Below are 24,274 nucleotides of genomic sequence, written 5' to 3'. Positions count from 1 at the left end.
GGGCTGCCAGCATACGCTCCACCCACCTCTTTCGGGGGGGGCGTGAGTAAGCACGTGGACTGGTGGTCCACGGATGGGAGGGGTGGCCCCTCCCAAGATTTGGTATGCACCAATCGGCGACTGCCATGGTGTAATTTAGGCTTATCAGACGGGCAGGCTGCTAGGGGTTGGCCTGCCCTGGGATCAGATCGCCCGTAAGATAGCCCACCATGTTTGCATATTGGTTATGCTAATAAACCTGCAGCAATATTTCTCCACTTACAAAAACTGTTGTGTGGTTTATTTATGTATTTACTATGTGTTATGTGACAACAGTTGCCGATATTGGCACTATGCAAGGCTGCCCCGGGGGGTTGCGCAGCAGCCCCCCTAACAGGACGGCCGCCTTAGTGCCGCATGAAGGCACTGGGGGCAGCCGGTCTAGTCCCTGGGCTCAGCCAGGGAAGACGTCCGGCGAATGGATACTTCCGGCGGAGGGGGAGGGGGCAGGGGTATTTAGGCTATCCCCGCCCCTCCCTCGCCCTCTTGTCCCTCTCGTCTCGCCTTGCCCGCCCCTCCGCTTACCCAGCAGACGGAGGTACAAGGAGGGGGGTTAGGCTTTCTAACTTGTTATTTTGTGTTGCAGGAGGAGTTACAGGGCGATCCAGAGTCTGCAGATACCAAGGGGTACTTCATGCAGCAGCACAGCGTGGTGCTAAGCCAGGATAACCAGGGATGTCTAGAGTTGTCCCCTGGAAGAACTACGGCGCCCCGTTAGTCCTATGGGCGGTTGGAGGTCTGAGCAACCGGGTGCTGCCAGCATACGCTCCGCCCACCTCTTTCGGGGGGGGGGCGTGAGTAAGCACGTGGACTGGTGGTCCACGGATGGGAGGGGTGGCCCCTCCCAAGATTTGGTATGCACCAATCGGCGACTGCCATGGTGTAATTTAGGCTTATCAGACGGGCAGGCTGCTAGGGGTTGGCCTGCCCTGGGATCGGATCGCCCGTAAGATAACCCACCATGTTTGCATATTGGTTATGCTAATAAACCTGCAGCAATATTTCTCCACTTAAAAAAGTGTCGTGTGGTTTATTTATGTATTTACTATGTGTTATGTGACAACAGTTGCCTATATTGGCACTAAGAATTGTCCGCTGCACTTTGGCATACTCTCCTCTGCCCAAGGCGCAGATGAATTGCGGCTGGTGATTTACTGCTGCAACTCACATTGTAGCGTTACAATTAACAGCGGTAAAATAAGTTACAAATTGCCGTCAGCTAAACATGCTATGCGTGGTGCTGTTATTTTTGTTTTTTAAAACGTACATAAAAGGCATTGTTATTTACAATGCCAATAGCTTAAATGCGAGACCTATTGCATTGCAAATGTTTGTTAACTAATTGTTTCACATTTACTAGAAAATAAAAACTTGACCCGTGTACTTTTTTTGCTGTGGTGCTTGCACGTGACGTGTACACACACGCCTGTAACATTTGTATGCCTCTACGGGCACGTTGTGTCCAATAAGAAGGCATGTGTACAGTTTTGGTACAGTCACGGAGGTCATGGGTTAGTCGTGCGGTCTCGCAGTCACTTGGTGTCTGCAGATATTGTTCTGACAAACAACAAGCAGAAATCTTGGCTCGACTCTTTGTTATGTGAGAAGCATTTACTGTTCTCTCTGCCTTTGCAACAGGCATGCACAAACAAGCCAACGAGGGGCTGAGAGGCGGGGACGCTGGACGCGGAAGACCCAGACAAGGAATGTAACTGCATTCAACCCAAAGCAGGAGGCTAACAAGGCAGGGAAGGAGCCGAAACAAAACCCTCCCCAACTTCAGGATGGTAAGAAAGCTTTACAATTGTTAACCTTAAAGTGCGAACCTTCCTAGTTTACGAAGGCGTTGTGTTTGCTTTATTGCTCTCTACCAAACCGAAAAGTCGATTTAGTATTGACGTGCAGAATTTGTTTTTGCATGTATGCCTTCATTTTGATTTCATAGATGTTATGATGGGTCTGTTTGATGGAAATTCATGCTAACTGAAATGTACAAAGAAGTCAGCGAAGTAGGGTTTAGATTACTGATTTCATTTTTAGTAAACGTCAATTAAGGCTATATTATGTTAATTTAAAGCCCAGAGCTGGATGAGGTGCTATGATAATAAGGCTGCTAAGAATATTTTGCTTTTGTAACTGAAGCATTCCATATGAGTTAGAGGGTAAGATGGACAATCTTGGACCTGCACGTAATGACACAATTGTTGTGTGCGAGGTTTACTAATCCTTTATGGATTCCGGAGTATCGTGCTACTCGCCAAAAAAGCGCTTCAACACCCCATCAGAGTTAAAAAGCGCTATATAAATGCACACCTTTTCCCCTCTCCTATCCTATCGCTATCTTTCTCAATCCAAATAACTGACTAAAATCCACCACTCAAATTATTTTCATATTTCACTATACTTATTCACCACTAATCATTTATGGGTTCCAGAGTAGCGTGCTACTCGCCCAAAAAGCGCTTCAGGGGTAACAAGTGCTATATAAATGCAAACCTTTTTTCCCTCTTCTATGCTTCGGCTATCCTCCTGAATCCAAATAACTGACTAACCTATCCACCACTCAAATTACTTTCATATTTCACTATACTAGTTCAACACTAATCCTTTATGGGTTCTGGAGTAGCGTGCTACTTGCTGAAAAAGCGCTTCAACACCTCGTCTGGGGTAGTAAGCGCTATATAAATGCAATTACAATACACATACTGCACCGGGTCTTCAGTTAACAGTAATATTATTTACCATTTATATAGCTCATGCCATAAACTTAATTCTCTTTTTGCAAATCACAAATAGGCGTTATTGTTTCCAAATTCAACATTAATCAATTTAGTTTATCATTCCTGGAAGGATGAAAATCTGTGTCCACTTGTAGGGCGTAAATGGTGTTATGCAGCAGGAACATGAGCCTACATACAGGGTTATGTTATCGGCCATAAAGTAGATGTATAGTATTCAATTCAAAGAAACTTTATTCGGCCACTCGTGGCCATAAAAGACATAGGTCAATGCAATACAATCGAAAATAATCATAAAGCAAGAGTTAAAAAAACACCATAATCGTCCACTGTATTATTACATGATATTAAAAAACACACTAACCCTTGTTTCGAACAAGCAAAACACTCGGCAGTATGTTAGCAGCAGCTTATGAATCAAACTATTAGCAGCATACATGTAAAGTGCAAGGTACATATAGAATATGGATACGACGTAACCAAAAACAGTAAGGGGCTGTTAGACCTGGCATCATTGGCATGGGTCTCCCTTTCTCTCTACTCTCCTTATCTTTTATATTGGCTGGATTTAGATGTTCTGGGCGCCGTGCCACTGCTACACAGTGCCACAGCGCAAATGCTCCCTGTATATAAATGACTGTATGAATAAGGATAACTATAATACCTACATTGCTGTAGCCTGTTTCAATAGTGAGTTACCTTCCATTTCACTGTCGCTACTGTGAAACAATCCATTCTCATAGGCCAGGATGGGACGGTTAAAGATTGCTTTCTATCATCCTATCGGGCCCTAGGAACCTGATAGGACCCTCGAGTTTGATACGTATATGCTCAGGACATTGAGGGGCACTTTTTAGTAACAACCATTTATATATTGCATGTGTTGAAATACCTTTTCTGAAAACGTGGTAGTTTCTTGCCTAAGCTTTACTGTAGGCTGTTGTGCGTATGTGTATTGGCCGTCTGGTTTTGGAGCAGCAGGGCCAGCTGGGTCTGACCTGGCTGGAGAGAGAGATCGGTATTCAGAGCATGGGGAGGGGTGACTCTTTGATCCGAGCAGGGCCGTGCCTGGCAAGGTGAATGATGGCTCCACCTCCCACTGGGTGTCTGATAGCAGACCACCTCATTCTGAAAGGGCAGGATGTCACCTTCGTAACCAAGTGCGCCCCGACCCCACCGAACTGGTTCTGACTGGAGTCAGTGGTTTGCAAACTTAGAGAACAAAGACTTTTTAGGTATAAAATGCTATGCTAGAACTTTGGCCAGGTGTGTTCCTTCTGGATGTCAAGACGAAACTCTGTCCGAGTGAACAGCGGAAAGGACTTTGCAACTTTCATCAAGCTTGCCGAAGAAACTACCCGATGGCCTAAATCAAGAATGCCTCCTGCAGAAGTCTCAGGGACATTAGACCTCACCCGTCCGCCATCGGAATTCCTGTGCGAGGAGTATCTGCTTGCAGGTGAGGCCTCCGTCGAGTAATCCGGAGCCTCTAGTTCTACTGTGAGGACCGCGGACTGGGCGCTTATGAACTTTTGCTAAACCTGTGCGTGCCGCTGCAGCTAAGAGAGAGCTGCCGCCACTGAGAGCCCACCTGAATCGGAATTGAGACTTTCTCAACTTTCGCTGAACCTGTGCGGGTTGCTGCAGCTAAGAGAGAGCTGCCACCGCTGAGTGCCCGCCTGACTCTGAACCTTGGAACCTTCTTGCTAAACCTGTGTGGGCCGCTTGCAGCTAAGAGAGCTGCCGCCGCTGAGAGCCAGCCGAAATCTGTATCTTCAGACCTTTCACTGGATCGGTGTGGGCCGCTGCAGCTAAGAGAGAGCTGCCGCCGCTGAGAGCCCGCCTGAATCGGCACCTTCGGACCTTCCGCTGAATCTGCATGGACCGCTGCAGTCGAGAGAGCGCTTTGGCCGCTGGTCGAGACCCTAAATTGTCCCGTGGGCCGCCGCAGCCAGGAGAGAGCAGCTGCCGCTGAGTGCCTGCACCCTTTGCTACTGCGCACCATCGTGATTCATCCTGTGGGCCACCGTAGACAAGAGAGAGCTGCTGGCCCTGAGTGCCCGCACCCTTTGCTGCTGTGCACCATCGTGATTCGTCCCGTGGGCCTCCGCAGCCAAGAGAGAGCTGCTGCTGCTGAGTGCCTGCACCCTTTGCTACTGTGCACCATCGTGATTCATTTCATGGGCCACCGCAGACAAGAGAGAGCTGCTGCTGCTGAGTGCCCGCACCCTTTGCTACTGTGCACCATCGTGATTCGTCCTGTGGGCCTCCGCAGCCAAGAGAGAGCTGCCGCCGCTGAGTGCCCACACCTTTTGCTACTGTGCACCATCGTGATTCGTCCCGTTGGCCGCTGCAGCCAAGAGAGAGCTGCTGCCGCTGAGTGCCTGCACCATTTTGCTACTGTACATCATCATGATTTGTCCAGTGGGCCGCCACAGCCAAGAGAGAGCTGTAGCCACTAAGTGCCCACCCCTGGTGCTATTTTTCATCCTCGTAATTTGCCCCGCGGGCCACCGCAGCTAAGAGAGAGCTGTGGCCACTGAGCGCCCGTGCCATTGACAACTTTGCATCCATTGCCCCGCGGGCCGCCGCAGCTAAGAGAGAGCTGTGGCCGCTGAGCGCCTGCCCCATTGAGAACTTTGCATCCTTGGGATTTGCTCTGTGGGCCGCCGCAGCTAAGAGAGAGCTGCTGCCGCTGTGAGCCCACCATGGAGCTGCACGACGAGAGTCATCGCCACCACCAGCCCGGGCCGCCGCAGCCGCGTGCTGCTGCCACTGAGCGCCCGCCTGCCCCTGAGTGCCCGAACCACTGTGAGTGCATGCTGCGGACCTCAGCCTCCAAGACATGTGGTCACTGGGAGTCCGCCTGTTACCGTCTCCGCTTCTAACAGAAGCTGCATGCTGTAGTCCCTTTCAACTACAGGTACCTGGTGCGCAACGGGTCGCGTAGGCTCCAGCCCTGAACTCAGCCCGTGTCCCGCTTTGGGTGAATGCGTTGTTGTCTATTTTAGTCCCTACGGGTTGACATGAATTGTAGTTGTTGAAACGCTTTGAGAGTCTTTGAGTTAATCTGTTGGATGAAGATATTATTTTTCTATATCTACCTGAGTTGTGTCCTTTTGTGGTGTCGTTACTGCCTTATTGTACGTGGCCATAAACGCTTCACACACTGCCTCTGAGATAGGCCTAACTGCTTATTTAACACAGGGTTGAGCAGCGGTTATCAAAGGGGGTAGCCCACTTGCCCTTACTGAGGAAGAAGGGTCCCTATTTGGACATTGGCGCCAGCCATGGCCAACTAGAGACCCCCATTTCTAACAGGGGCCTATTACGATGGCGGTCGGTAAGCCACGATCGTCGGTTTCAATTCTGACCAGCTGATTATAAATCAGCCAGTCGCAATTGAAACCGGCCAGTCATTTGGGCTGGCTTCCGACGGGCAGTCGGAACCAGCTCGTAATCCCAAAGGGCTGGTCTTTCCGCCCTTGGGATGCACTGTTTACGGCATGGTTTCCATGCTGGCCTGTCCGACATGGAAACCATGTCCGAAAGCGTGTTTGGCGCCCCCAGCAGAGCTCCCTTGTGTGGGGGCACTGTTAATCCCTGCACCCTGTTGCAGGCACCTTGAGATGCCTGCCACGGGGTGCAGGGATTAACACCATCTCCCATTTCCCTATGGGAGCATGTTCTATGGCCAGTTTACGGCCATAATACATGCTCCCATAGGGAAATGTTGAAATGTGAACAGTGTTCAGTCGCATCCAAATCAGGCGGTCGAGACCGCCAACCGGGGGTCGGTCGGTCCCGTTTGTGAGTCGGTGTCGGGCAGAAGCAATTCCCCCAACATCAAAATCGGCCTCTATTTTTCTTAAACTAGGGTGTGATTATATAAATAAGACTGATATTATTATCCTTCCATTTCTTTCCTAATTCAAATTGTGGCTTTGAGAAAAGCACTCACTCTAAAACAAATAATTGGCGAATTCAATAATAGCAAGTTCCACAAGGCCTGTACACATCTACGATGCCCTAATGTTTTTAAGAGGGGTTTAAGAAAAAGTCTTCACAAGTAATTAAATTAATTATCAAAGAACATTGTTAGACCTGGCATTGTTGGTGTGGTTTCCCCTGTCTTTTTGCCTCCATCTTGTGTTTTTTTTGACTGTGTGCTGGATTTTATTTTTGCTGGTTTATGTACTCTGGAGACTCTGCCACTGCTGATCAGTGCCAAAGCGCAAGTGCTCACTGTGTAAATTGTGATTCTAACTGGTTATCCATGATTTCCATATTTGATTTACTTGTAAGTACCTAGTAAAGTGAACTGTGTTTGCCCGGGGCCTGTAAATCAAAGGTTACTAGTGGGCCTGCAGCACTGATTGTGCCACCCACACCAGTAACCTTTCAAATGTGTCTCAGACCTGCCACTGCAGTATCTGCATGTGTGGGTTTTCACTGCCATGTCGATCTGGAAAGGGCACCCCCTTACCAAGCCCTAACCTTCCCTTTTCTTACATGTAAGGCACCCCTGAGGTAGGCCCAGGATACCCCCATAGGCAGGGTGCAGTGTGTGAGGAAGGTAGGACATGTACTGGTGTGTTTTACATGCCTTGATAGTGAAATACTGCCAATTTCATTTTTTGCTATTGCAAGACTAGCTCTCCCATAGGCTATCGTTGGAGCTGCCTTGTAACAGTTTATAAGTGTAACTTTCAATTGGGAACAGCTAGAGATTTGGAGTTTGGGCTCCCTGAGGTCAGAATGTATTAACACATCTTTTAGGAAAGGTGGTTTTTAAATTGTGTGTTTGGAAATACCACTTTTATGAAATTGGCATTTTCTTGTTTAACCATCCTGTGCCTCTGCCTGCCTATGGAATCAACATCTGGTTTAGACTGACTGGGGCTTGTTTGTGTATTCACTCCAGACACTCACAAAAAGGGAGCTGAGGTGTTTCCTGCATATGCTGATGAGTCTTCGTGGGCTAGAGTGGTGGAAGGAGTTGTCATTAACACTTGACGAGACTGTGGCTGCCTTTTACAATGCTGTCTCCACCCCCTGTAGTGTGACTGGACCAGGGAGTACAGAACTGGTTTTACTGAGCAGGAGAGACTCCAGCAATGCATGTTGAGGCCTATTCTCACTACACTGCGTCACTCCTTATGCCTGCTTCTAGCAGGCATAAGGTTTTGATGCAGTGGCGTCCTAGAAGTGGTGCAGTGAAATCTTGTAGATTTCACTGTGTCACTTTTATGGGGCTTTCCTTCGTGGGAACGCCCACCTTGCATACATTGTACGTGACGCAGGTGTAATGTGATGCAGGGCTTTACAACGTGACGCATCTCCCTAGATGCGTCACGTAAATTGGCCGCATTTTTTAAGCCGCCGCTGCATCACATAAGGGACGCAACTGCAGCACAAAAGTGTTGCAAGGGGCTTGTAAATCTGCCTTGAAGTGTTTAATAGTCTGGCCTAATGTATCATAATGATCAAACATAACACACCCACAAGCTTCTAATTGACAGTGAGAAATAAATCCTGATACTGAGTTAGGATGGAACTAAGGACGACTAAAGGATCTTTAAGGCGCCAAACTAATCTAAGCCCATCTGTGAAGTGCTGAGTGTGTATGATATTGCTTGTTGAGCTTAGACAATGCATTATTCCATTTTTCTTGTAGCGCTAAAGAGCTAACTTTATCCTGTGCATTAAAGCATTTTGTCACGCCCTTAAAAATAAATGCAGAATGATAAAAACAAGTTATTTAGATTAGTGTTCTAATAAACACAGACTCAAACATTTACTACTAAAGTGCAAGGCCAAGTTGAATGTTATTAGCACAGTGCTCCTAGTGAGATCTGTTATTGCTACTACCACTATCACTTAAGATATTCTGGTCTGGTTCTTGTTAAATACGTTTGTTTATAACTTCTACTCGTGAGCAAAAACAGCCCAGAATAAGACATATGTGAACCCACCAAGAGTAATGTGATATAAATCACTGTTGCTGTCAGAAGGGAGAGCCGTCTTCACATCCACTCGAAGCTCCAATTCTTATGAAACATGCCCCACCCACCCACACCCAACAACAATGATAAATACACATATTACACCATGATTATCTGCATAATGTTATGGCAGTGAAAATAGATGTGGCTCAATTTCGCATTATTTGGGGCACCTATTGTCATAGATACTCATTCACACATGTATTACTACAATCCAAAGGGTAAATTCCATTTTATTACCACAGCGCACCAAAACTACCACGAGAAAAATGCTGTTTACCGCCTCTCAGATTGAAGGTAACAACTACTTTACAGAGGGAAACAACTATCCTTGAAGTTAGAAAGCCACTTGGTGATTTTACCTTACTGCTTACATTTAACCCTTGGCATCCTGCTTTTGTTTAAATACCTTTTGTTAAAACAAATACCGGTGACAAAATGCCCTGGCATAAACCTTTTATGCTGATCTCCAGAGTGTAATCTGCTGTTTATTACCATTAGTGAGGAAGGGGAGGGGCATCGTGCCCCACTCATTAGTCATGGCCCTTTATTTCACATTGAAACAAAAATGGGACTGTGTTGAAGGGTGGGAGCCTTCACTACAGTCTGCCTTTAATTTCTTGCTTACACTGCATGCATTAGTCCTTTACACTTAAGCCTGTTTGCTTTGCCAGTGCTTGTTTCCATAAGTGCATTGGCAGCTTTTTCGCTGGTGACATAGCAACAGGGCCAAGAGCTGTAATGCAAGATACGAAAGTGGGCTCCCACCCCTCATTGGGCAGTAAAGCTCAACCATATTGGGCTGCATGTTCTTCTTAACAATCATGGGCTCAGAACCATTGAGCCTGCTGCGCTATTGATAGCCTCACCCCTATAAGGACTACTCTACTTTTAAGAGGACAGCAGAAGTGCTGTAGCTTTTGTAGATGAGAGGAGCAGCACATAGGAGCAGGGGCAGTAGTTACAGGTCTCATCATGGATGGTATTCTTTGAAGTGCCCTTCTGAGCATAGTTCCAACTCTTTAGTGAAGATTAGCAGTGTTTTTGTTTGAGCATTTCTGCAACATAGGTCCATTAGAGGAGTAAAGGGTAAACCACACAGCCAGAGTCATTCAGTTGATATATCCTAAAAAGGCACAGCCTCTAGATGAAATCACATGTTGCTCGGGGAGACTGGTCCAATTCAAGAAAAGATAAAAGTATAGTGGAACTGAGGGTCATCTGAGGAACTGCAGCATCAGTTGGGAAGAGGAAGCAAGCCAGTATCTGGAGTTACCACTCTCTCCTCAATGTTTGGGAGATCCTTCCTGCAGAAGAGAACACCCTGCTGCTGTAGCCTATTTGGAAACAGAGGCGCTGTACCTCCTGGTGTGCCGCGGACCAGCAACCAGAAGCCTATCTTCAGCGCCTACCTCACAAAAAGGTCATGGATCACAGGATGCTCTGAGTGCAATCACTGGCGGGTGAGTCTCTACTGTCCGCCAACCTGTCCCACGGATACATGGTTTACCAGATGCCTGTACATTAGTAGAGCATGGATGCCTTGAATCACCTGACACCAAGTAACTTGGCATTTGTGCAGGTTCCCTGTGTTAACCAGTAGAGCCCCTGTTGGTGGCTTCAGTTCAAGTCCTATTTTGGGTGCTCGCAGAGACGTTTTAAGGTACAGGCAAAGTGGGCTCTGGCCCAGGGCCCCAACCTTTCAGGGGCCCCCCTGTAAGAGCCAGCTCAGTTCTGCAGAGTCTTGCCCTGATGGCCTTAATTAATTCTTAAACAGATTGTTTTAAATACCATTTTCCTTTAATTTATTTTTAATGTGGGTGATGTGTGAGAGACTATTATAGACATTTGGCAGAAAAACGTTCTGTTTATGTTTTCATGCAACATCCATTAAAACGTTTTTTTTAGATCAAAACAGGACCTCACATATGAGAAATGAGAGGATGTCACGGAGATTATTTGCAGTAATAAGCTGCTGGTATGTTACACTATTGAAACACATACCACTGTCCCTGAATAATAGATGTAAACACACTTCGAATCTGAACGTGTGCCTTTGCACTGTCAGTGACATAGCCAAAGAGGCATGAAAGAGCTGAAATTGGATCATAAATTCAAAGCTGCTCTGAACAGGGAACCCCAAAATACATTTGGCCCAGGGCCCCAAAATCCTTAAGATGTTTTTGGGTGCTTGGTTTAATGGCTTTGGGCAGCAACGCAACAGCATTGGCTGAGGCCTACTGACACAGGTGTATTTAACCCTTTTCTCACGGTTCCAGATACGGTTTTAAAGTGGGGATATTTCATTGCCCACTTTTCAAAGTGAGGGAATAAATAGTTTTTGAGGAGTAAAGAGATAATTATTCCTCCTGATGGGAGCATATTCAATCTGACCTAAAATGTCATCTCAAACCATGGTTATTATTGAAATTGTAATCGGTGCATTCTTTTGAGGCTGAGAACTTGCACAAATGAAACATGCACCTTTAATCTTCATGTGACACATCACTGCTAATGTCACCAATCTGGAACAAATAGGAGAACAGTGCAAGTGGAAGCCTGGCAGACGCCTCTTCTGCCTATTGTTTTTTGTTAAGGGTGTTTGGTTGATAGAAAGTAAAAGAGCTTAATTGGTGGCCTACATGAGCTGAGGAGAACTAGGACAAAAAGAAGTCCCTTTAGACACTTTACTTCCATCCACTGACTGAGGTTCATTGCCATTCATAGTGTCGCCATCAGTGTATAGTGGAATACTGCTTCTTCTGCAAAAGCCAGCACTCATGCTTCCATAGACTAAAATTACATTTGTGTTCACATCTTGGCCACACGAGGTGCTATGAACTTCTGTTTTTCTGGGTTGTGTCTTATTTCAAGTATCCTATTTAACCTACATGTAAATGAAAACCTATTCCAAATTATAACATATAGGACTGGCCATATTTGATTTTACTGCCACACACTTTATCTGAGTTTAAATCTAGTACCACCTGCTACAGTAAGCTTTCAGTGCTCACCTGGGCTCCCATTCCAAGGTCAGGAGTACGAAGGGTGTACATGTGCATCCATTTGGAATGTAAAAGCATGAACAGCCCTGGGTTATCAATGCTAAACAGAACTAGCAAAGCCAATAGGTCTTGCTTGTATCTGAAAGTGCTTGGCTGCTTCACCCTTGCACTCACACATCCATCCATGCACTCGACAACTCATCACCCAATCACTAAGTCACTCATCCTTTGACTAATTAATTCTATTCTTCCCCCCAATTACTTATTTTTGCGTTCACCTATACATAATTCCAATCACGCAGAGAGTCAAGAATGGTTAAAGAGACACTTTCAGTTATCGGTCAGACCTATTGGCTTTGTTCTTGGTTTGTCAGGGTCGTGAGAGTGCTTCCAGTGCTGTCTGACTGCAGGCGGTTATGGTGTGTCAGTGTACTGTTGATGCAGTAGGTAGTTTGAGACTGCTGCTCTTTGATGGTTGCAAAAGTGCTGTTGGTAGTGTGTGATTTCTAGTCTGTGAGGATGTTACTGATGTATGGTGTAAGAGTGCTTTCAGTAGTGCCAGACTTTACTTCTCTGTGAGGGGTGTCTGTAGTTGTCTATGAAGGGCAAGAAAGTGCTTCTAGCTGTTTGTGATCAGTACTCTGGGAGGCGTGAATGCGCTGTTTGTATTTAGCTTGCTTTGCTTTTTGAATTGATGAGATAGACCAGTTCCCCTAATGTTTTCATTGAAGCTATGGCTGAAGATACGAAGGGCCCAATTCACAAAGGTAAAGTTAGACTATAGGTCTAACTTTAGACCTGAAGTCTAAGGGCCCAATTCACGAAGGTGAACTTAGACAAAAAGTCTAAGTTAAGACCTGAAGCCCAATGGCCTGATTCACAAAGGTAAACTTAGACCAAAAGTATAAGGTTAGACCTAAAGTCTAACTTTACTTTTAGTAAACTTATACTTATGGTCTAAGTTTAGACTAAAGGTCTAAACGTATATCCAAAGTCTAAACGTAGACCAAAAGTCTAACTTTACTTGTAGTAAAGCTAGACTTTTGGACTAAGTTTAGACTAAAGTTCTAAACTTAGACCAAAAGTCTAAACTTAGACCAAAAGTCTAACTTTACTACACGTAAAGTTACATTTGTTGTCTTAGTTTAGACTTTTGATCTTAACTTAGACTAAAAGTCTTATTTTACTTCTAGTAAAGTTAGAGTTTAGGTCTAAACTTAGACTTTTGGTCTAAGTTTACATTTGCGAATCATGCCCATAGACTTCAGATTTGAAGTTAAACTTTTGGTCTAACTTTACCTTTTGAGTTTGGTCCACAGTCCTCTTATTTAACAATGGATGAATGTTACTCTTGAAACAAAACTGACCCCAAACAGAATCCTCTTTTACCACTTGTTGGGTTTGGTGGTCTGCTTTTGCTATTAGTCTGGGCCATTGATTGGGAGTTTGGGTAGTTTTAATTACACAGGCTGTTCATTTGTATACTTTCAGGAACTGTAAGTTGATGGCTTACTGTCGGACTCTCATTCTTATTGAGGGTCATGCAGTGGGGCACATTCAAAAGGCCCAGATGTTGGTAGCACTTTACTGTAATTTATTATATTTGCAATTGCCATCGCTAATTGCTTGCACTGGATCATGTATATGTGGTAGTGACCCCCTATGTCTGAACTTGGTCCCCCCCCTGATATTTCTATTACATTCCTCTTTTGTTCTTCCTTTTATTAGGTCGAGCCTGAGCCAGCGTGCAAGCGCTGCTCTGGGGATGATCTGTGGTAGTTCAGTATGGGAGTGAAGCTCAGCCTACTGCCTTGCCCATATTTTTCATTGGCATGTGTCATTGTCCTTTGATTCCTTCATAGGCTTGTTAGTTCCTCCTTAATACGGCAATGTAATCATTTGTATCCTCCCATAGCTACTGGTCCCTTTAATTGGGTTGTTACACGGTACACGATATTTTACACTGTGAGCACTATTTTCTTTATCGAGGGTCTCCTCCTCAGGCATGACGTGCTTTGGTGCCTTCTTTAACCCACGCCCTCTCTCCTGTTGCCCGTGCATTCTTCCCCCGCCTGCCCTTCCATTGTCTGTGCCTTCTCCCCCACCCGCCCTGCTGTTGTCCGTACCTTCTTGCCCCCGTTGTACGTGCCTTCTCACCCCCTGTTCCTCCTGTTATCCGTGCCTTCTCCCCCCGTTGTCCATGCCTTCTCAAACCCCCCTGCCCTCCCGTTGTCGTGATGCCTACCATTTACAATGCAATAGGACTCGCGTAAATGTGACAACTTTCGCATTGTAAAGGCTTGTTGCTTGAGTCCTCCTTCTCTCTTCTCAGGGTTGATGATCAGAGGCGATGGCCATGCCCCTAGAGCGTGCTCGCATTCCATAGACTGCTCTAACCCCCCTGTCTACCCTGCTGCCGACTCCAAGGGTGGCGCATTCGCTGTCCTGTGGACGAAGAGTTTGTATTTCTGAGCACCCAGCTCCTACCCCCTACCATGGTGGACACCCGGCTTCGCCGGCAAATGTTTTAGCCGCACTAGCTGGGATCTACCTTTGTGCTTTCTGGTCGCTTGATGTGCAGGACCCTGGTGAGTACCAGGGACGACAATGGCTACATACGAGATCACTAATCAAAAGGCCATAGAGTGTGTAAACAGTTGTAAGAAGAGGAAAGAGAAGCTCAGGGAGCAAAATATTCCATTAACCAGTTGGTAAAATTCTCGCTTTATGTAGCAAATCTGTACAGAATCACACCAAGAAATGCTTGTTTTGGGACAGTTGGTGTCACACCCATTCGTGGAATTAAGTAGAGGGAGCAGATGGGTAATGTTTGAATGGTGGTGTTGCAAAATGAAGTGGCGCAACTCTGGCATGGAGGGTATAGAACCCGGTAGCAAAAGGCAAGAGAAAGGTCAACTAGATGAGGATGAACGAAAAGTATAAACTAATGGTGTGCAAAGTTTATTTTGGTTGCAGGCTTTGTAAACTTCTATAGAAATTTTTGCTTAGGTTTTTTTTCTTTTGCTTTACCACTTTAGATCAAAATATTTACTTTTCCCACCAATTTATGTTATGTTTTCGTGTGTGTAGCGCCAATACGATTACCGTGGTATTTGGACTCCTGTTGTTGGGGAACTGAAAAAACCAACACTCAGTTAGTTGTATCTTATGTTTGTGTGAGATAAGATAAGATACATTTTATAAAGCGCTCGAATGCCGCGGCATCTTGGTGCTGAAAGTGTGAAGAGGGACTGTATCGTTGACAGCGGCGACTTAGTTAGTGGGGAACAACCAGGATTTTAGCAGTTTCCTAAAAAGCTGCCTGTTGGATTGCAGTCTCATCGCGATAGGCATCTGATTCCACAGTTTAGCTGCACAATGTGATAAACTCCTACCTCCCCATCTTGCTCTACGAATTTTGGAGAGATGAATACGATTTCTGGTGGGAGTGTAACATGAGAACAGTTTCTGGATATCAACCGAACCACCTCCATATAGTGCCTTGTGCACCAAACATAGGGCCTTAAATTCTACTCATTGCTGGATAGTGAGCCAATGTAGAGATCTTATGACAGCCGAGGTGGGATGGCCTTTGGGAATGTTTAATAGCAATCGGGCCGCTGCATTTTGTAACGATTGTAGTTTCGTCCTCTGTGCCTTGTCAATGCCCATAAAGAGTGCATTGCAGTAGCCTATTTTCAAAAGATTAAGAGCTACTACCACCTACTTCCTGACTTCCCGAGGAATACGTGTGGAACTCTTCTGTAAAGTCTTCAGTAAGAAGAAGCAGGAGCAGGTTAGACGATTGATCTGAGCTGCGAAATTAAGATGATCATCAAAGATCACTCCTAGGTTCTTGGCCTTAGCTGTTGGACGAGGACATTCACCAGCCTCAATCGGCCACCAGATTTGATTCCACAGGGATTGGCCCTTGCCGAACTCCACTACCTCTGTTTTATCAGTATTGATCTTAAGAAAAGTAGATTAGTAGAAAGTATGTTCAATCTATCCGATTAGAAGTGATTGTGTAGATTACTTTGAAGGTAAATTGTGTTTGATCTTAGGAGATCATTGTGGAGTTTTTGCTTTTATGCGTCACTGGATAAGTACAGAGGTTTTTCCTCTATTGGGTATGGTCGATAGTCCTTTGCTCTGTTAGAGTTGATGTTCTACATCTATGCGTAACAAATTTCAGTGGGTGAGTGAGTAGAATGACTGTATACCGTGCTGTTTGTGAACATTTGTTAGGTCGCAGCCATCTTTACCAAACACTTAGTAATAAGTGACCTGAACATTTTTGCTTTTTATGCAGTGGTCTCCGAGATCTAGTATCTTGGAATCTCGATGATTGCCACCCAGGTCAGGCTAGTTTTCGAGGCCATGTGTTACTAAAATGTAGTTAAGCAATGCTTATAGCAAGTAGAGCTGCTGTCCCTGAAGAATCAGGAACAACGTACTGCTCCAAGCTCACTGTCTTGCCAAGTTCTTTCATTTATAGTGCAGCTGTCTGGTTGCAAAAAGCTTATTGGGGACAGCTGATCTGGAAAGCAACTCTGCCCATTGATTTTTGTTGCTTTCTCTTCAGTGGTTTTATATGTTTTAGTCTGTCCAGCTAGTCTTCCCCACCCTTCCCAAGAAGCACTGCATACTTACCATGTTTCTGATTGACCCCTTTTATCCTTCCAAACGTGTTTGTTTTAAACGATTACATTTAGGGCACTTCCTATATTTGCGTGCATATTTAATTTCTTACCTTTTATAGCATCATCTATTTAAAGCCTTAAACTACACCTTTAATAAGTTTTCTGTGTTGCTTCCAATAACTCATGTTGATTCCGAACCCTTGGTAATTCAGCCATATGTGTGATTTCCCTCGCTCCCACACATGTGTTACTCCAATGGGGATCGGTAACAAAAAATAAAATGTTTGTCATATTGTAGGCTTGCACATGCCAGAAGAATAACACAGCCAACTGCTTAGCATTTACCCCTGTTTATTAGCTGTGCTGTACAGCTTTATTGATGCTTTGCACCGTGGCTGAAACTGTTGGCAAACCTAATGGGTTCCAAAGGCGAGGCTTATTGGCTTTTCCATTGTTTGTTTATGTAGGCACTTAGTTTAAGATTATTGAAGCAATCAGTCAAGGCTTGCCCTTGACAGGTGGTGTGGAACAGAACAACTAGGAATCACTGCAGTAAATGTAATGACCAAGTAGTTTGATTCTTCTGTAAATATACAACTTATTGAGTAAATATGTTTACTAACATTAGGAAGGTGTAGAATGCTATGGCCAGCCACTCAGACATACACACACTCGTACTCCTCGTGCTCACCCTCTTGCACAATTCTCACGTGTTCACCCGCACATGCACGTGTTCTTACACTAGTCACTTTCTTACACTACTCTCACTTCTCATACCCCTACATTCACACATCACTACCCACGCCAATCTACATTTTCTCACTCCTCAGCCCCTCCATACTTTCTAAACACTCTTCTCTTGATACCTGTCACCAACTGTCTATTTTGAGTGCTACGTTTCATTAGCTGTCAACGCCTCTTGTCGCAGTGCTCAAGCGGAGTGTTGTACATATAGTGTAGAAAAGGGTTCTCCAACATTGGTCCCGGAGGGCCGCATCTATGCCAGAGTTTTTGCATATCCCCATTTAAATAAATGTAGTTATCTTAAAAACCTTGCCTGGATCTGGCTCTCCATGGACGATTTTTGAGAACTCTGGTGTGGTATATTGGACACAGACACCAATACCAATCATGGTGCAGTTGCAGCTCTGACTGCCATGCTTGCTTTAACTTTCCAGTCTTTGCCGAAACTCTCTATGCATCAGTAAGATTCCATGTCAGTGACCTTATCGTGACCTCTGGGAGTGACAAAACAGTGGTTCATTGGGTGGAATTTGTACAAAAAGCTGTATGTACCTGGGGATAGAAAAAAGCCATTACCCACATACTCAACCTATAAGTGGATTACACAGTTATTTGACAAAAGGTAGGTAAGTGTAATAGACACAACATTACAAAGTATGGTGCAAAACAGAATTATGTATTGAATTTCAGAATAGATAAAAACAATACAAAACAAATATATATGTACACGATGAAGTGGAACAGAGCTCAAGTGAGTGGTAGGTGTGCAAGAACAGTGTAATAAAGTCAGTGAGGAGAACAATGACTGTCAAGTACTCCGCAGTAGAAATAATAATTGTAAAAATTGTGCATGTACATTACCCCAAGATATTGTTAGGGCAGTCCATGGGCTTTTGTGTAATTCAATTCCTTATTAAGTATGTGGTAATTGACTATTCTTCCTCCCCTTACATTTGCTACTACTTGTTTGAATGCACATAAAGAACTACAGTTTGTACCTCTTATATGTTCGTACAGGTTCCTAGATTTGTTCAGCTTTCCAAAATCTTTAGTATACTATGGGTGTAGCAGGCACCACTACGAGGGAGTGTGCCTGAAAACCTTGGAGAGAGAAGAAAGCTTTAGAAGAGCATAATTAGCATTATGGCACACCATTCAGGCAGTTCATACTCACCCACTGAACTCCTAGCAGCCCATTAAGAGTTCACAATCTCTTGGAGGCATTTCAGAGAACGAAGGAAGACGTTGCTACCCGTGAGGGATCAGGACGGTGAGAAGATTTATCTCCCTGATGATGTAAATGGAGCAAAACTGTCCAGAACGGGAGGAAGTTACATTTATCCCCTCTTTTTTCTGCTGGCCATTAGCATACTGGGGAGAACTCAAATGCACCCACATCATTTCAGATCACTGCTTCCCTTGTCATCAATCATGAGCTCCACAATGATAAATGATTTGCAACTTGTGCACTGTATTATGAGGCATTGGAACTTTAAGGTCCTTGTTCATTTTTGGACCAGGAAGCAAAAAGTGGGAAAGACTCCTAGAACTCAAAATTAGTAACGCTCAAATCATCATCACTCCTACTAAGCACGAGCCATGGTCAAACTGGCTGCTCTCTCACTTTATGTTTTTTACAGTATTCAGCTTTCTTGTCTAGGTCGCAGTCTTTTTTTCTCTCTCTCTCCTGTAACCATTTGCCCTTTCAGCTTACACCCCTTTATCCGCCCAGGCTTTTGTGACTGCTCGCCAACCTTCCCCGCTCATCTTTCCACACTATGTTGCAATCTCTGAACCTCTATGAAATCAGAAATTGAGCATTTCCCTCAGAAGCCCCTGTGCTACTGGATCTGTTGTACTAAAGATGTCTAAGCCTCTGATGTTTCCAACCAAGCCCCTCAACTATCCCAGAGCCCCGATTGCTTCACCCAAGTGCCCTGGATAGGTACAGTAAAATTTTAGATATTTCTATCATTGATAATCTCAATGGGGTAACCCAGTAACATGCAGAACCTGGGTATAGGTACAATATAGGAACAATGGTTCTGCTACCTAATAACTTAAACTTTTATGTCCCCCTTTCCAGATAGGATTCACAACATATAAGTAGCACACAACTGAAAAATTGACAATTTAAATTCAACAAATCTTTTTGAATTTGAAAAATTCGTAGGTCAGACACAAAAACCAAATGACAGCATGCAACATACACAACAAAGTACATGTGAATATTTACAATAGTGACATGAAATGGTGACAGATTGTGACAATACACACCACAATACTCCACAATTATTTACAAGGAAACAAAACAACAACATGAAACATCTATTTTTTCATTATATCACTAGCAATAACAAAACACCCTAGCAATACCTCTTCAATTGTATGGATCTTGTTGGGCAAAAACATACTAGTTCTGAAACGTCAGTGTTTCGACCCCTACTAACGTGGGTGTTTCAAAAACATCACAATGGGGTCTTCTTCAGGACAATTTAAATTGTCAATTTTTCAGTTGTGTGCTACTTATATATATGTTGTGAATCCCATCTGGAAAGGGGGACATAAACAATTAAGTTATTAGGTGGCAGAACCACTGTTTCCATGATGTTTCTACCATGGCAGGAGAACACGTCCCCTCCCTATGTAGTCCCTATAGCCCACACCACCTGTCTAGAGGATCCCTGGGGCATGGGGCACCCGAGGCCCTACCCTACCGAGAAGTAGAATTGTCGATCATTCATATAATCTGTATAGCATAATTTGCTATTTGTACTGTCCGAAGCACTTTCAGATACTCGGTGCTACTCCGAAAGTTGTAGGATTAGGTCCCAATGTCAAATGCAGCCGAGACACGATCTCTGTGGGGCATCTTTTGCCCGTCCATGAATCACACATGCTATTTGCTCATGTGCAAATTGTCTGTCCCATGCTTCTTCCCTAAATGTTTCCAGCAGGTAAAACGTAGTGCAAATTTTGTTGGTAAATTCTTGACAAGTTTTACTTGATCTAAGGGCTAACCTGTTATCTTTCAGCTGTGACAGAAGGCTCAGGGTCACCTCATATATAAGAATATTCTCACCTCCATTAACGTAGATGGGCCAGCATTTCACCTGAAATTGAGGCTAGGGTTGCCAACTCTGCACCAAAGCTCGGGTGCTTGAACCTCCGCTGCAAGTACGTTCCAATAATTTAGTTGTACAGTGTAGTGTGCACGCCACAATTTCCAATGCAGCCTGAATAGCTGTGCTTGGCTATGCTTAGTAAAAAGGGTTCTGTTGCTGACTGGCTTGGCTGAGAGCTTGAACTTCCGCTTACTGCCAGGAAAGCTGTGCCTTGCTGATGACTGACTGCTCTAAGCTAGGCCTTGACACTCGGCGTTGCTACAGGTTAGCCAGGAATTGGTTCTTTTCTCAGGCCTTCAGACTGCCTGAAGTGCTGTGCTTGCAGTTGGTTGAGAGGGTGACAATGGTTGCAGAAGGTACTGTGACTTAGGTCAAGTTAAACAAGCATTTCCAATGCAATAGGTCTCGCATTTACTCCAGTTTAAGCTATTGGCATTGTAAATGACAATGCGCTTTATTTGTTTCAAAAACCAAAACATAAATAAAAGGCATTGTAATTTACAATGCTGATAGCTGAAACTCATGTAAATGCGTGACCTGTTGCATTGCAAATGCTTTTCTTTTTAGTTATAACTGAGAATGTTGTACTACTCTTATTGTTTGTATTGTTAAATACAAAAAATAACCCAACAAAAGGCCCACTGTACCTGTGTTGCACTCAAAGGTTGGCTGGTCTTGCCTGTTACCAAATCTTGCATTCCGATAGAGAGCAGGTGATTTTCTTTCCATGTCTTCTTCTCCAGCTAGGGTGGCGATGGAAAATAATCTCAGACTTTTTACTTTCCAGCCCAGGCTTTAGCAGACTGCATGTCACTCAGGTGCAGTTAACCCACCTTCTCCAGACCAGGTGCAGTGGGACCAGCAAGCTCCACTGACCACACTCTACACTAAAAAAAGGAGGGAAGGAGGGAATTCGAAAGCATGTACCAATGCAGACAGACAATGATAACTCAGCATTTTCAGATGTCAGTTTGCATTCACATTTTATTTTGTGCATGTGATATGGCACAGCTTATTATATCCGTGTCCTAGGAAGCAGGAGAAAAGCCAAGTTAGAGTTTCTGCTGGTAACTGAAAACTTGATGATCCAGTCCCAGCCCCAATATGTACATATAATTTAGCCTTATTAATATTTGCCATTGCTCATAATTAGCGGTATTATGTAAACTCCTGTAACTACATCTTGGCACTTGTCCAGCCTGCATATCGTTTTGCTCAATAATTCATGCAAGTAGATCTTCTCACGCTCTGACTTAATGTCCCGTGAGAAAGTAGACAAGAAGCGTATAAAAGTTGCTTACCTTTGGTAACGCTTTATCTAATAGAGACTCTATCTAGTATCAGATTCCTCAGCTTAGAATATTCTACAGGCGTTACACTGGATTTGGAATGTTTTGAGCAGTACCTTTGCACACTGGTAGATGACATCGTTCGGCTCTTTGTTGGCGTCATCTGCACCGGAAATGATGTGCACAGTAACTATAAAGGCACCACCCTAACGTGCTGACATTAGTTTCTTTTTGTGACATATCCATGTTAGAAGCACACAGCTACACCAGAATTCTGATGGACCTGTATGCAGATATTAAGGACTTACATGGGTCACCCTATGTAGAGAATTCATTCGCAGAGCAGGCAGGATGGGAGGGTCTTTAAGGCATCCATGGCTAGATAGAGTCACTTACAAATCACAAGGGGGGAGAATGGATCACTTGTCCTGTGGTACCATGGTCTTGTCGGTTGTATCCATTATAAAAAGACCCTCATACATCTACACAGGTCGAAGGCGGTATATTTTCATTCTCCGCCATTTGTGTACTGTTTTAGCAACATCATTGGGTCACTTTGTTGTGAAAATGCTGACCTCCACCTGGAGGAAGACCTACTGGTACTGACAGTAGTGGTCAGAAATAAACGTGAATTAGTGCTCGTGGTGAGGTGAAGAATACTAGATTAAAATCCCTATGTCACTTATAACCTCAATAATTTATTTGGGAGGCAGTGTATGGGAATTTAAAAGAAAGGTATTGTGCGTATTGAATGAGTTACTAATCATTCGCACTTCTTAATGGTCAACATGTTTCAGCCCTCTGTACATTCTCGGGGCTTTCGTCAGGACCGAATTTCAATGTGTAGGGCCAATGAGGTTCTACATAGAGCGGTTAACTTACCACTAAAGGATAAATGGTCAGATCAGTTGTATCTGTACTTTATGTGCGCTTAATTGTCACGCTTCATGGAGTCACCGGCGGGCTTTGAAAGGTTGATTCAGCTGTAATCACCGTGTTGCACTTGTGCTGCTCGAGGCAGCACAAGTGCAACACGGTGATTACAGCTGAATCAACCTTTCAAAGCCCGCCGGTGACTCCATGAAGCGTGACAATTAAGCGCACATAAAGTACAGATACAACTGATCTGACCATTTATCCTTTAGTGGTAAGTTAACCGCTCTATGTAGAACCTCATTGGCCCTACACATTGAAATTCGGTCCTGACGAAAGCCCCGAGAATGTACAGAGGGCTGAAACATGTTGACCATTAAGAAGTGCGAATGATTAGTAACTCATTCAATACGCACAATACCTTTCTTTTAAATTCCCATACACTGCCTCCCAAATAAATTATTGAGGTTATAAGTGACATAGGGATTTTAATCTAGTATTCTTCACCTCACCACGAGCACTAATTCACGTTTATTTCTGACCACTACTGTCAGTACCAGTAGGTCTTCCTCCAGGTGGAGGTCAGCATTTTCACAACAAAGTGACCCAATGATGTTGCTAAAACAGTACACAAATGGCGGAGAATGAAAATATACCGCCTTCGACCTGTGTAGATGTATGAGGGTCTTTTTATAATGGATACAACCGACAAGACCATGGTACCACAGGACAAGTGATCCATTCTCCCCCCTTGTGATTTGTAACTAATTTTCGGAAGCCGGATGGACCTATAGCTTCTCTTTCCCCCACTTGATTACGACATAGATAGAGTCACTACCAGATTTGGCGTTACCAAAGGTAAGTAACTTGTTAATCTAATGGACTTCTAGCTTCAGATTCCTTACCTTAGACTAGATACCCAATCAATACCTTTCCTGAGGTAGGTCTGCGTACCGATTTAGTCTAGGAAGTCCTGGAGGACCGAACAGTCACAGTTCCCATCATGACAGGACTGACTGTTCAGGAGTAGTGCTTGGTAATCGTGTGCAGAGGCTCATGTTGCAGCTTGACACATGTCCAGGACAGGAACTCCGTGAGCTAATGCAGTAGTTGCAGCCATGGCTCTGGTAGAATGAGCACTCAAGTCTTCAGTGGTTTGTTTCTTAGCCAGTGCATAGCAGATTTTAATGTAGAGCACAATCAATCTTGAGATAGTCATTTTTTTGCTGGATCTTTCCTTTCTTTGCACCAATGAACCCAATGAAGAGTTGATCTTCCACTCAGAACTCTTTGGTACAGTCAATGCAGAATGATAGCGCTCTTTTTGGGTGCAAGCCGTGGAGTATCTCTTCCTCTTTGAAAGAGTGAGGCGGAGAAAAGAAGGTTGGTAGTGAGATGGTCTGGCCTACATGAACAGCTGTCACCACTTTCGGTAGGAAAGAAACATGAGTTCTCAGAATCAGTGTATCTGGGAGAGAAAGTAGTGTAAGGAGGGTACACAGAGAGTGCCTGAAGTTTGCTAATCTTCTTGGCCGATGTAGTGGCCACTAGAAAGGCTGTTTTGATGGTCACGAGACATAGAGAGAAGCTATGCATAGGCTCAAATGGTGAGCACATCAACAAAGTCTAAGCCAAATTCAGATCTCATTGGGGCATGATGGAGGGTTTGGGGGAACATGCGGTGGAGACCTTTGAGAAGGCGTGTCACATTAGGTGACCTGAACAGGGAAGGTTGATCCAGCAACTGCAAGAAAGCTTATGTGGCCGAAAGCTCCCCTTTAACTGTGTCTGGAGCAAAGCTGTGCCGGGCTAA

At 44.5% G+C, this 24,274-nt stretch overlaps 1 protein-coding gene across 2 annotated transcripts in view; it reads left to right on the top strand.

Annotated features, from left to right (window-relative positions):
- The first annotated feature begins 1,531 nt into the window (after positions 1-1,531).
- LOC146822776 (beta-Ala-His dipeptidase-like) overlaps positions 1,532-24,274 on the top strand; it is a 362,817-nt gene continuing 340,074 nt past the window's right edge. The window contains exon 1 of one of the 2 annotated variants that reach the window (XM_085606966.1): positions 1,532-1,826. In XM_085606966.1, the coding sequence (XP_085463092.1) occupies positions 1,824-1,826 (3 nt within the window). In that variant the 5' untranslated portion in view covers positions 1,532-1,823. The remainder of the gene's footprint in view (positions 1,827-24,274) is intronic. The other variant, XM_085606964.1, reaches the window with a different exon arrangement.

The sequence above is a fragment of the Triturus cristatus genome, chromosome 5_2 (genome assembly GCF_964204655.1).
Source record: "Triturus cristatus chromosome 5_2, aTriCri1.1, whole genome shotgun sequence".
NCBI classification, from domain to species: Eukaryota; Metazoa; Chordata; class Amphibia; order Caudata; family Salamandridae; genus Triturus; species Triturus cristatus.
Note: the sequence above shows the minus strand (reverse complement) of the source record. Positions and strands in the feature narration are given on the sequence as shown.